Raw genomic sequence first — 14854 nt, forward strand, 5'->3', positions numbered from 1 at the left:
GTCAGTATGTTTTTCCCTGTAAGATTGATATTAATTGACCATTAACACCCAATTAATATCAATTACAAAGCAATTGTGCAAGTGTTTAATGTTGTCTATATTTTAACATAGGTAGGTTATTGAAACCATGCAGTGATGCAGAGTCCCAAAGAGAAGTGCCCTCCTTTTTCTGTCAATGGAGCACTTTGTTCATAACATATTGTGTTCAAATCTATTATGATGTTTGATGGCATGTAGTGTGATATGTTATTGAATTCATTTTATACATATTAGAAATTTCTGCCTTAAAATATTTTTCAGTGTCTCTCCTTTTTCTGTCAATGGAGCAATTTGTTCATAACATGTTGTGTTCAAATCTATTATGATGTTTGATGGCATGTAGTGTATATGTTATTGAATTTATTTGATACATATTAGAAATTTCTGTCTTAAAATATATTTCAGTGTCTCTCAGTATCCATGTTCTATAAGTCATACATATTTCTAAACTTTTGAGGCTTTGACTTACGCAGGTTATAAAACACAAACAGTTCAAATTGGGTTTTAGCATTGAGCTTTCTATCTGTCTTGGTCTACGATTCTCATCAGAATGACAAATTCCATAGTTACAGCTGACCACTAGGTGGCGGTATGATCAGCCGATTGTAGGTATTGGGTTGTTCGATGCCCCTATCTCAGTTGATCTTACTGATAAGCATTTTTTCCTCTTTTGTGGCATTGTAAGCTAGAACAGGTCATGCAAAGTATTGATAACAAGTCAAGATTTTAATCATATCGTCTTATTTATCTATATATCAGCTTGTAATGCAGATGAATTTCAATGTAAGAGTGATGGAATGTGTATACCGAAGTATCTAGAATGTAATGACATTATCAGTTGTAAAGATGGTAGTGATGAAGATGAGCACTGTGGTAAGTTCTGTTATCTTGTCTTGTTTTCTACTGTACGAATCATCTCAGGTTGCTGTTAATAACTGAATATTTGCACATTTGACATTTATTAGTGATTTAAAGCTGCATTTACATGATAACGTTTTCAAATAAAAATAATAAAAATTAATAGTATCGATTTCGTTTTAATGCGTTCTTATGTGTTTACTTAACAGCAAATAAATGATTTTGACTGTGTACACGGAGACAACGAATACACCCCAAAATGATGTTGTACATGCATAAACATAACAACACAGTAGAACACACACACATACATCATCGATGGGTGATTCCTGAGGTTAAATATGTCTATTTTTGCATTGTAGTGTTTTCAGTCATTTACACAACACTGTTTTCGAATCTTTCTGTTTTTACCCATTTACACAGACTCCATTTTCGAAAGAAAATGGATCATTAAAACGATTGGCTTTGAGTAGCATTTTCAAATTATTGGATGATATGGCTTTCAGTTCATTAACCTTAAATTCAGTTCTATGTACTCAGATGTGATTGGAACTATTTCTTTTCACCAACAGATTCAAATCCAGGATTAACTCTTTGTGGGGGAGATGTAAACGTAGACAGCAATTCAGCAGCTGTAATCACATCACCTTTGTACCCTGCCAATTACCCAAGCATAGTCGACTGTAAATGGATAATACACGGCCCTCCTGATGCTGAATATTTGGAAGTAGTTTTCGTCGAATTTTTGACCGATTCGAGTGATTTCTTGATCATTGGCGGTGGTAATGATCCTTCGGACTTGCTTTCTGTTGTCGGCAGTTACTCAGGAAATGAAGCCCATGGTTTCCAACTGATTGGAAATGAAATGTGGATGAGATTTGGAAGCAATCTGCTGTTAAATCTTAAAGGCTTTAAAGTCATTGTCTCAGTGTCAACTGGATCACGTATGTACAGGTTTATTTTTGTAAAGATGTCTCAAAATTATTATTATTATTATTATTATTATTATTATTATTAGCCTTTATTTCAACTCGATAGACTGTTGAGCCAAATGGCTCTTCTCACACAGTGTTGAGCAAATAAAAAAAAATTTACACTATATACATTAAACATGATAAAAATTAAACAGACAACTGCTAAAATACAAAAACGTAACAGGTATAGACTAAAAACACAAAAAGAAACACACAAACGGGGTGCCAACCTAGTTATTAAGAAGATGGCGCTTGCAATTTCTTTTGAATGATTGAAGCGAAGAGCTAGAATTTACCTCTTTGGGCAGACTATTCCACAATTTAACCCTGTTATACATAAAACTTTGTTTAAAGAATTGGGTCCTATGCCTTGGTACATACAAATCCTCTCTGTCTGCAGACCTAGTATTTCATCCGTGGATCTGCTGGACACCTTTAAAATGTAAGGTTGTCTCATACGAATTCCAAAATGGCTTCTTTAGCCACTCATACTTCCTTCCTGTACCTGGTTACACTTCCACTTCATAGTTAGCTTTCTAAGACTCTTCTTCTAATATGATATCAAATTTAAATATACTTTTTTGCAATTGAATGTAAGGTTTACTGCTGTGAATGTGTGCCAATTTATTTTGGTGGTGTTGTGTCTGTGTGTGTATCATTTCTTTTTGTTTATGGTTTTGTGGGATGCGATGTCTGTGTGTATTTTTCTGTCTATGTCATTTGTTCGTTTATTGTTATGTCTGTGTATATGTCATTTCTGTTTGTTTATGGCTGTTATGAGCATGTCTGTCTGTGTATATGTCATTTCTGTTTGTTTATGGCTGTTATGAGCATGTCTGTCTGTGTATTTGTCTGTCTGTATGTACATTTCCTCCATAAATGGTAATATACTATGTATGTGTGTGTGTGTGTGTGTGTGTGTGTGTGTGTGTGTGTGTATGCTCCATAAATGGTAATATATCTTGCGTGCAAACAATAACTTTTAATATGTTACTTCATCAGGATGTGATACTGGCTTTGTATGTGACAGTGGACTTAAATGTATTCAACCTGAATTCAAATGTAATGACGTCGTCAATTGTTATGATGGTACGGATGAATCAGAAGAGGCCGGCTGTGGTGAGCATCTTTTCGAGTTTGAATATCAGAATTTGGGATAAAAATATGAAATCAGTATTTATAATAGTGTACACTTTATCCAACAATAATCTCAACTAACGTATTTCCTTCAAGTTTGCTTTAACAGATTCTTTAGTTACCATGACTTGGTCTAAATTATTTTTTTTTTGTAGCTAGGGACAGCATTGTTTGTTTGGTTGTGTGTTGTGTTTTCCTTTCTCGTATGTGCTGTAGTTCTTTTTCGTTTGTTTCTGTATTAATAAAAAAAAAAAAAAAAAAAAAAAAAAAAAAAAATAGTGTACACTTTAAAGTCACCTTCACGATTAAGTGATACACATATAGTGCAGAAAGTGTGTTACACAGGCACATACCTATAATGATACAACCATTGATATCAACTGACATGGAAGTATACAATACAATCTCTATTGTCAGTGTGCACAGGTATGAATACTTTATACAACAATCACTTGACCAGATTGCCATTTATACAAATGATTGGGGCACAGTAGTGGTCCAAATTGTGCCCATTGACTTTAGCCAATCAGGCAGAGAGAACCAAAACTTTGAGGTTAGAAACTGAGAAAGAAGTGAAATATTCAAAATTTGACAATTTAGTATTTCCTTTAGCACATAAACATACATTAACATCTGTTTATAGGGGCAGGATACCTTATAAGTTCATATTGTTTGATAAATGAGAAAAGTTTATTTCTTCTACTGTTGTTGAAATTGAAATATGTCTTATACGTCAAATCTCCCAAGTTTTGATCAATGCTAACGCCATACTGATTAGAGAAAGTGATTGAAACCGATGCATTTTATCTTGTGTAACATCTAAGTTTGTTTTTTTTAAATCAAGTGAATTCATTTATAGATATCCTTCCTATCCTTCCCTTTACAATTAAACCCTGATGGTAATCAAACGATGACTCTAACTTGATTTGCCATTCATTTCTCTTACAGTGTGCGAGTCTGATGAGTTCATGTGTACAAGTGGTGAATGTATATATCTAAGTGAACGCTGTGATGGATCACATGATTGTGATGATAGCAGTGACGAGTTAAATTGTGGTAAGTGTATTTTGATATGAGGATATTATTTATTTGTTTAAAAAATATGAGGCTCTTATTAATAACAGTTACTCTAAACATGCAAACTTTTTTTTCTTTTTTTAAAATATTTATTTCACCAGAAATTGTACATAACAGGAAAAAAAAGAGGAGGAAAAGCAAATAACTGACAGTGGATTTTATGATTTTGTATATCGGGGCTTTTTAAAGTTTACACTTAGGGTGGACACTATACAAACTTGAGTAGGAAAATTATTGAAAATTTGTTCAATTATAATTTTTGAAATAATTTAGAGATATTATTCCTCAATATTCTGTCTTCAATAATCAAGGAAAATACAAGTGATCTAACAGTCTAATGATTCATAATGGCAATTGCCAAGATCACAAGTAATCGCAAGTAATTTCCAGCGAAATGAAGAAAATATTTTGGAATAATATATAATTATACCTCCTCAAGCATAATTTTTAGAAAAATCTGGAAAAATAATGTCGATTTTGAACATTTTGACTCGTATTCGAAAACCATAGAACCACAGTGACATAGACACAGGTTGTCATGATGTAAAATGGGCAGAGTACAAAATGTGTTTGATCCATATTTTCTGTAGAAAGACAATAAATTGGCTTGCACAGTGTATAATCATTTATAAATGATAATTGCAGACGTGATTTGTAGCATATTTCAAATCTGACCAACTTCTTATTTTTCATCAGATTGTGAGGTGGACAGCTATATATGTGAAAATGACAAGTGTATTTCCCCAAATAGTGTTTGTGATGGAGTTGATGACTGTTTATTCACAGAAGATGAACAAGATTGTGGTAAGTATTATTTGTAAAACATTAATGTTCGTGTACTGTCCCAGTATCAGTGTCACAATATCATATGTTAAGGCCAAAAAAAATATATATATCTGGTTCTGGTCAGCGCGCGTGCCCTGAATACCCTCGCATCGATCCTTTTTTTTCCGATAATTTTTGCTTTCCCGTTCCTTATTTATTCCTGATATCAGGAGAACAAGCAGCTGAAATCTACCCTACATGCCAAGACTGCTTAAATACAAAGCCTAAACTGCTTCGAAGAAAAGGGAAGTTTTTCAAGAGATAAATATGATAGAACAGAGTATGTAAAGTGTCAAAAAAATGTGTATTTACTAATTTGCAAAAAAAAAAAAAAAAAAAAAATTAGGGAAAGAAAAAAAAATTCGCATCATCACACCACTTTAGAAAGTTTACCCTGACCAGAACAAGATAATTTTTTTTTTTTTGGCCTAATGTACAGTTGGCCTAGTAGTGAGAGTGGCATTCCTATCTTTTTGAGGATTTAATCTACAAGCCCAACTTATTGCTGGCAGATTTGGCCTCAGTTGACATTATACACAATAAACATACAACTTACAAGTGTGTTAACATAAAGAAAACGTTCACACAATACCATGTATTTATTTCCTCATCTCTACAGTTGAAGCAGTAACACTAAGTGATGAATTTGTGGATGTCATTCGTGTAAATACTTTCAATGCAACCGGACTCTTAATGTGCTCTAGTGAGGCAGAATGGCAGTCTGAATATAGCGATGAAATATGTCGCTATCTGGGATACAGGTAATTTTGAAATCTCACATTTCACAGTTATTTCATTATGTAAATTATTACATTGTGCATCAGTTTTCTTTAACATCTCAAAGTTGAAAGACTTGTCCTCTGTAGTCACAGTACAGGACATACAACCCCCATATTTAGATATTGAAATTGATGATTTGCCATATGTTTGCATAACTGTGATATGCATTTTTCTTCAAGTGAACTTGATATTCACCTGTGTTGGTAAACCCTTTTGTTCCAAACACAGTATTAAAATTTGTTACCTGTAATTTTTGACCACATAAAATATTGTTTCATACTAGTATTTGTAAACACCCAATGTGATAATGAATGTTCATTAACGCTAGATTCATACTTACAATGAAAATTTCTATACATATATCAAAACATTTCTTGGAAGCTAATCCCAAATTCCGTCAAAATCTCATCAACATCATCAATACACCGAGATGACTCAAATTTGTGGATCCATGTACAAGGCATTTTAGACTGCAAGTAGAAATGTTCATTACCCAAGCATATGTTTCATGTTCATTTATGTTTATAGATATTAATTATAACATTCATTTGTAATATATAATGACTAAATATTTATGTGAGATGTTGATTTATTTTCTACACAGTGAAGCCACAGCTACAACATTTGAAGCCATTAATCCTATATCAACTCCGCCACCATATGCTACGTTTAAGAGTAACTTACCTGCACAGCACAATTACTTTCATGAATTAGTTGAACACAGGTGAGTGTCTATAATCATTTGAACACGAAGGATCATCATGTCATGAATACTTCTTAATCTAAACACTCCTAAGAACTTTCCCACCAAATCTCGGCCCCATCTGCTTAGTAATTTTGGAATTATAGACTTTTGACCAAGAAGACACATTTTTATACATAATTTGCATATCACTGACAGAATCACAACGTCATGAACAATTCTTAATCTATACACCACAAGAACATTCCCACCAAATTTAAGTTTTTTACCCAAGAAATCACATTTTTTTACCCAAATCACACACTGGTGATAAGATCATTTTGATTTGAACACTTTCTCAACTGGACATCCAAGGTCATATATCCACCAAATATCATGGCAATCAGTCCAGTGGTTTTTTTACTTTAAATTGTTTACACATACACATCCACACACACAGACAGTTGTGCTAATAAAATCCCTTCACAAGAAATGTTCAAAGAGTTGACGCCATAAGGAACTACTAATTTAAGAAGGTATGGATGCTGACAATTGTAATCACCATCATCTTCAATGATATCATTGGAAATATATCATTCCATGTATAAACAAGCATAACTTTTTTAATCAAACCATTTGTAATCTAAATCTGGTTACTCTCTTACTCTTGAGGGAAGGCTCTCCTTCCATTCATACCATAGTGTATCTGACCACAATTACATATAAACCCATACTTGATGTCCTTTCATTAACACATTTTGAATCAAACGGAAAGTAATGTTGTTGTTTTTTTCACTTTTCAGTGAATCATGTCCAAGTGGAAAACTAGTAACAATTGAGTGTACGCCATACGGTATGTAATATTTCTTAATATTTGTTGACAAAAATTTGTTAGATTTTTAGCATCTTAATAGTAAGTTTTAAAGTAGCATAATATGTGATGAGATCTTATATTCAGTGAGTGTACAAATTACACAAAATTTACCTAAAGCAAACATCAATTTATATAAAATCAGATCATAGTTAACACAGCAGGATAGAGGTGAATGCACAAAGTGGCTTGTGTTCTAGTTTTATTTAAATAGACAGACAGACAGACAGACAGACAGACAGACACAGACAGACAGACAGACAGACAGACAGATAGATAGATAGACAGACATAGATGGATGGATGGATGGATAGATAGATAGATAGATAGATAGATAGATAGATAGACATATAGAGACAGACAGCAGACAGACAGATATACAGATAGATAGATTTACAGACAGACAGTCAGACAGACAGACAGATAGACAGACATAGATAAATGGATGGATGGATGGATAGATAGATAGATAGATAGATAGATAGATAGATAGATAGACATATAGAGACAGACAGACAGATATATAGATACACAGATAGATAGATAGATAGATAGATATGATTTAGAGTTTTACCATAAACATTTCTAGAATTACAAATGTTGTGAGTATCTTTAATAATTTATCAATTCTTATTTACAATTCTATAGAATGTGGGGTACCATCTACTGGCCAGGATAGAATAGTCGGTGGTGAAGATGCTGATGCTGGAGAATGGCCTTGGATGGTATCATTAGGGCTAATTGGTGATCCAGGCCATTGGTGTGGTGGTTTTGTTATCAGTAATGAATGGGTTGTTACTGCAGCACATTGTGTGTAAGTAAACTCAGCTATTGCACAATCCGAGGGTAATTAGCATCAAAGGAGAAAAATCACTCTAGGACATAAAGGTATTTTCATAAACGTTGGGTTTCTTTTAAGTCATTTCATGTTTCACATCAATTTTGCTCAGTTGACAATAAACACCTAATTTTTTTTTTTTTTTGAAATTGAAATTGAAATTTATTCCACCAGAAAAGAAAAATATATACACAAACTATGAATTGAAACTCTAGTTCACCTCTATTTTTTCTCACACTGGTCAACTATTGCCTGATGTGTCTTAGAAGACATGAATATTTATTAGATGAACAATGCATATCTAAAGGAAGTAAGCACTTAGGAGTCATGATTATTCAGTGTTCATCTAATCCATATCCATGTCTACTAAGACCCATGATGCAACAGTCAAATCAACTTGATGTTTTTTCTGCAAGTAATTGTAGGTGATGCAAAGTCATGAAATGACTCTTCAAAACCCATAGTTTATGAAAATGCCTTTATTTCCTGGAGTGGTGTCCCCTTTTAAGGACTAGACTCAGTCCTCATAATTTACTGACCTCTATACACATGAGAACTACATTGTATTGTGGAATAAATCTCAGACAGAAGAGGATCGGAAGAAACCACAACATTCACTCTTATCATTTGATCTTGCAGATATCTCGGGAGTGTGATGCATCTTAAACCTGAAGAAATCTCACTCCTAATTGGAAAGCACAACTTAGGAACTATCCCGCTACAAAAACATAGAGTGTCTGAGGTCCATATCCATCCACAGTATAGTGGACATCAAGCATTTTCATATGATATTGCACTACTGAAACTTAAAAAACCTGTAAGGTTTAATGACAATATCCGACCAGCCTGCCTTGCACCAGAAGGTGTGCAGTTCCCCATAGGTTCTTATGGCTGGATAACTGGTTGGGGAGTAACATGGGAAACAGGTGTGTATACAAATATTTAATCAGCAAATTGCTAGGAAGTGTCTGTGAATATTTGCATATTGTGAATGGTGCAGTGTAAAGCATTTTTATGGTTGGACAACTAATTTTAGTGACAATGGTCCCCAAAGGTCACTCATATTTTCCATGGCTGAACGAAGAAATATATTGGGAATAACATCTAAATGTCACACTCTGGTTAAATTTGTTAGCAAAGAGTGTCTCATTAATGGATTTCTGTATCCTTATGTTTTACAGGTCGGCAAACTCCATCCCAACTTCAAGAAGCAAAGCTTCCGATAATACCTGATGATGTTTGTGATTATTTGAATATTGGTTATACTGATAGTATGATCTGTGTCGCCATCCAAGATGGATTCCTTGGTATATGCTATGTAAGTAAAACATTTTATAAATCAGTACAGTCAGTACCTAGAACACAATTTTTATTAATGGACAATTTTATTGATATTTTTTTTTAATTCTGTTGTAAAAGTTGACAAGCACCAATAATGTAATTCAATATATCATACAAATAATTCACAAAATGAATATAATATCAATGGTTTGAATATCAAACACATTTATATGTATGTGTGTGTGTGTATGTATGTATGTATGTATGCATGCATTCATGCATGTATGTATGTATGTATGTATGTATGTATGTATGTATGTATGTAACTATGTAACTATGCATGTATGTATGTAAGTATGTATGTATGTATGTATGTATGTATGTATGTCTGCATGTATGTATGTATGCATGTATGTATGTATGTATGTATGTATGTATGTATGTATGCACGTAACGTACATACTATGTACAGTCATGAAAGTATGTGTACCTAAAGTATATCTAAATGCACATATATGCCCATAGGTATGTATTTATTAGGATCCCAAGAAAACATGCTTATACATACAAGTTATAATGACCAAAGTCAAATTAACCAATAATTTTTTTCATTTTGTATACAGGGTGATAGCGGAGGACCACTTCACTATTATGGTGATGATAACAAGTGGTATGTCATTGGTATTGCAAGCTTTTCACACACATGTGGTGGACCTCGTGACCCAGGCACCTTCACAAAAGTCAATCATTTCTATGAGTTTATTCGTAGTCGAACTGGAATCGAAACATTGTAGTCATCAACAGTCAAGACAAAGAATATTTTCCATATTTCTCATAGGTGAACAATTATATCGGTATGGATTTTACTCTGCAAGTAGTTGATATGCAAAGTTATCTCTTTTCTAACCAGTTGCCAAAATTATTATATATGAAAAGAGAGAATGTCAAAATAGGTTTTGGAGTAAAGCATTTTGAGGGTAATCAGTGGCAAATGTGATGTACCTTACAATACACCATCTTTCATATATGCATTCTTCAATCAATATGCCAGGAATATACCCAGTCTATAGCCAATATGGTATATTCCAGATACACAGTTAGCATTTTAAAAGCATCATCACTCAAAGATATTTATATGGGCTATGAGTGTTAAACATCCAGCGTAGATGTCCTGTTACCAAGTGCAAGAAGTGGTTAACAAAATTACCTGTAAACTTCATCAGGTCCAAAATATAATTGTCAAAGACAGTACTATGAGTATGTAAAGTCAAGTATTCTAATTATGTTGCCAAATGAAATTTGCATATCCAAGTATCGCCAAATGAAATTTACATATCCTAGTATTGCATATTCTATCCTCATCTCATATCTTTCTACCAGCTATGTCATATTTAATTGTAGTAAAGACTGCCAAAAGACAATTTTTAGTCCTGCAAAAATCACATGCCAAGTGTTATGACAGGATGTTCTCTTTTTTCTTGTTTCAACTAGTATTTTTTATGTACAACTAAGCTGTATTGGGTCAGTGTACAATTGTTTGTACAAACAGTATGTTGTAATTTTTGCAATAATTACTTTGCTTTGTATACATGTGGAATTGTAAGGTGAATGTGAGTTTTTCTTCAGTTCTCATCATAGCTGATGTTTTATAAAATTCATGGGATCTTTTTGAATGTATATATCAAGTCTGTTTCTAATATATTAACAGATTTTTGGTGAACTCTTTCGGGATTTTATGCTTGTTAAATGAAATCAAGAACAATACGTACTGTAAACATTTTAAGAGAGCCATTATTTCAAAGGCTTCTAATTTTGAAAACTTAAATAATGGTGTTGAATATAGTGATAATTATTCTGGAATTGTAATATATGAAGTGAATTCGTAATTGTTTGTAAATATTTTCAATCATAGGATTCATAATTTGACAAGGAGTTTGTATATATATATGTTGTAACTAGTCAAGACTTTTTAAAACTTTTCTTTTTATACAGATTCAGCATTTTTAACCAGTGTTTTGTATCAAATTCTAGATCAATACTTTTGTACCAACATATCATAACAGGGTTTCATTTTTATAAAGTTTGCATTTTCAACATCACCACACCAACAGTAATATTGTGAAATGAATAATATTTATTCGTAACAGTTCTATTTACATTGTGGATAGTTGCCGTCAATATTCTCTCTCTCTCTATATATATATATGTGTGTGTAGTTTATAGTCAGACTGGACACTATTTGGTAACATGAAGGCAACAATTTATATCGTCATAGTATTTATTTAACCATAGATGTTGAATTTGTGATAAACATTTGTCAACAAAAGATTCATTGGCTTCTAATATGAGTGTTTGCAAGTTTGAGGTGTAAAAAAAACGTTGGCAAAGCACGTCCTCGAAGATGTAAAATTTTACAAATATCTTACAGGACTGTTTTACCCACGTTTTCTACACCTATAATACAGCATTTATTCATATATTTGGATTGTCTATTCTTATTATGTCATACAGGATACATGCCCATTTTAAGTGCAGACATTCTAGGGCAGTAATGTATGATGTCTATATTTTCATACGCATCAGTAATAGGGAACTTGCAATCCAGACTGAGCATGCTCAGATGCAAAGGACTGTGGAATTATCTGTAGTTGTCACAATACCTAACCTGAACATATTAATAGAATAACCCTCCTATTTACAATACTGATTAATTCATATTTGTTATCACATTTCCCATGATGCAGCTTTCAGAATATTCAAGATGGCGGGTTTTAACAACTCCTGTATTACCTTTATCTGAACATAAAATCTGGATTTCCATTTGAAATGCAAAAACCAAGACCGTTATGACATATACTTATGTGCAAATGAGTGCAAGTATCCTGTATACATGAAATCATGAACACACTTGTGCAAATACCTTAAAATTCCTCGCTGGCATTCACGCATCATGGGGTTCTGTTATATAGTAGATCTGCTGAATAACAAATATCCTGCAGCCAAATTTCACAATATCTACAAGGACATTTTATTGACCAAAGATATCAGGAAATCATACAACGGAAACATTTTAAATTGTTTGTATAATTTACAGTTGGTTAATTCAGTGTATATTTACAAGATATCTTAAAATAGGCAAATTAGTGAAAGGAGCAATAGTCAAAGCAAATTAAGCAGTATTAAAGGGGAACATCACTCCAGGAAGTGAAGTCATTTTTCATAAATCATGGGTTCTTGGGAGTCATTTCATGATTTTACATCACTTATGATTACATGCGATTTCAGAGAAAGCGCAAGTTGATCTTGTGCCTTTATAGAGTATCTTTGCTGTGGGCCATTGCATCATGTGAGTTAGCATAAATAATGCATTCATTGTTGCACAGTGAATATTCATGACTTATGCTTATTCCTTTCAGTGTAAATCATCATAAACAAGAACAAGCATTTGATATAAACATATCAGCAGTATTAACCCAGAGTGTATAAGTATAACATATGTTGGAGCCTGTTAATGGGACTAGTCCAGTAGGTCATCCATGGAAATAATTATAAATAAATAAATAAACATATCTCATAAACATATAGCAGGGAGATGATAATCATCAATATTTTGTTACTTTTGTAATATGGAAAGCTTACTCTAGACAAGAGCCTGAAATATGTGAACAAGACCTGTACGATCATGATAATTACCCCGCAATGTATTTGTTAGCAGAGCATGATGACAAATTTAGACCTTGAAATCAACTAATGTACAACTTCACTTTAATGTAACTCACTATCAAATACACTTATGATTGTAACAACAGCATGTTCATAGATTAATGTCAGCATGTTTTGAAAGTACTTCTCATTTATATCATAGATGTTGGAGATGTTTATATCTACAATAACTTGTTCACAGTAAGTTTTCCATAATAGTGATATTTTTAGTTCATTATGAAATTCATACAACTCGACAAAGCTCTTTCCAGTAAAGACTACTAAACATCTCCATTTCTGTGATACCATTCATGGTGTTTTTATTTCTCAAAATAATTAAATCTAAAGAAATACAATACATGTATTCATAAAATGTAATCAGAGGTCTCGTATATTTGTATTAAAATAATAACAAAAACCCATCGTTTGTTCGTGTTTTATAGCACAGGGAACTGGGAGGCATACATGCGAAGATTAGCATATGTGTTTGACTACTTTTATGTTCAATAATGATGAATTACAAAATGCTGAGTGTAATTTATTCTCAAGGTGTATCATTAGGTGTTATCAGCTAGTAAATTCATATTGTAAGACTCCTTACCATAAGCTTGACAGCAAATGTTTACACAAGGATCAAAGTGTGGCTGGGCAATTAGCACCTGATGTACACACTTTCAGCGAAATATAACTGATAACAGCTAAAGATAAACATTGGGAATAAATTACTTGACACGTTGGTAGATAATTCCTTGATAATATCATCTTGATTGAACATAAAAGGTAGCCAAAACATATGTAAATATTTGCATATATTATATGCCTCCAGTTGCCTGTGGTTTTAGTGTGCGAAGTCGGGAATGTCAAGTGATCTTGCAGATGTCATAGCTAATTGTGTCATCCATACCCCGGGTCCATACCCCATGATCAAAAGACTGATATCATAGCTAGTGCCATCCATGCCCACAGATTTATTATTTTAGAATGCTCAACCACCACTCTCAATTGACAACTCAAACCTGGTATGAAGATATAACCCATAAACGACCTGATGACGTAATTTATCATACATATCAAACAATGTTCATGAAATCTGTACTATGCAATCGGATGTTCTAACCATGTCAGAAAACAATCTTAAGGTTATAGAAGACATGCATACATACATTAATAATACACTGGAATGTGGTTTTGTTTAAGTATTTTCACTTGGGTAATATGCTTACATTGACTCGTGTACCACTTTATATTATTTATATAGTGACTGACAGACTGGCTGTATATTGATTAGCTAATAACTCATAATAAGTGATATGGTTAATGGTATTTTCAAATGGAAATTCATCTGTGTTGGTAAACCATAGTATTGAATTTGAACTTTTGTTCCCTGAAATTTTGACTACAGTCTTTGTCAACAGAGTGGTTAGTGGTATTGTTTACCTGATTGATTGATTGATTGATTGATTGATTGATTGATTGATTGATTGATTGAAAGTAATATATGAACTATTATTATTATTATTATTATTATTATTATTATTATTATTATGTACTATTACTATGGGCATGGTCTTGTTGCCAGATAAATTTGCATATAGATTTTGAACGTTTATTTGCTTACCTCCCTGTTATTACTTTTATGATATACACTATCATTTGGCTGTTGCTATGGGTGTGATCTTGTTACTAGGCATATTTGTATACATTTTTGGAATCTTTATTCACTTGGCTACCCTTCCAGTTTGCATCTTTGCAATATAAACCATCATTTGGCTGTTGCTATGGGCAAGGTC

At 32.9% G+C, this 14854-nt stretch overlaps 1 protein-coding gene across 3 annotated transcripts in view; it reads left to right on the top strand.

Moving 5' to 3' along the window:
- LOC144444533 (uncharacterized) overlaps positions 1-14258 on the top strand; it is a 67906-nt gene extending 53648 nt beyond the window's left edge. For 2 of the 3 annotated variants that reach the window (XM_078133979.1, XM_078133980.1), the window contains exons 59-70: positions 799-912; positions 1470-1841; positions 2874-2990; positions 3957-4064; positions 4782-4889; positions 5530-5671; positions 6295-6414; positions 7176-7225; positions 7892-8057; positions 8721-9007; positions 9263-9399; positions 9986-14258. In XM_078133979.1, the coding sequence (XP_077990105.1) occupies positions 799-912; positions 1470-1841; positions 2874-2990; positions 3957-4064; positions 4782-4889; positions 5530-5671; positions 6295-6414; positions 7176-7225; positions 7892-8057; positions 8721-9007; positions 9263-9399; positions 9986-10156 (1892 nt within the window). In that variant the 3' untranslated portion in view covers positions 10157-14258. The remainder of the gene's footprint in view (positions 1-798; positions 913-1469; positions 1842-2873; positions 2991-3956; positions 4065-4781; positions 4890-5529; positions 5672-6294; positions 6415-7175; positions 7226-7891; positions 8058-8720; positions 9008-9262; positions 9400-9985) is intronic. The other variant, XM_078133981.1, reaches the window with a different exon arrangement.
- Positions 14259-14854: the final 596 nt, after the last annotated feature.

Source organism: Glandiceps talaboti, chromosome 13, assembly GCF_964340395.1.
Source record: "Glandiceps talaboti chromosome 13, keGlaTala1.1, whole genome shotgun sequence".
In the NCBI taxonomy this organism is placed as follows: domain Eukaryota; kingdom Metazoa; phylum Hemichordata; class Enteropneusta; family Spengelidae; genus Glandiceps; species Glandiceps talaboti.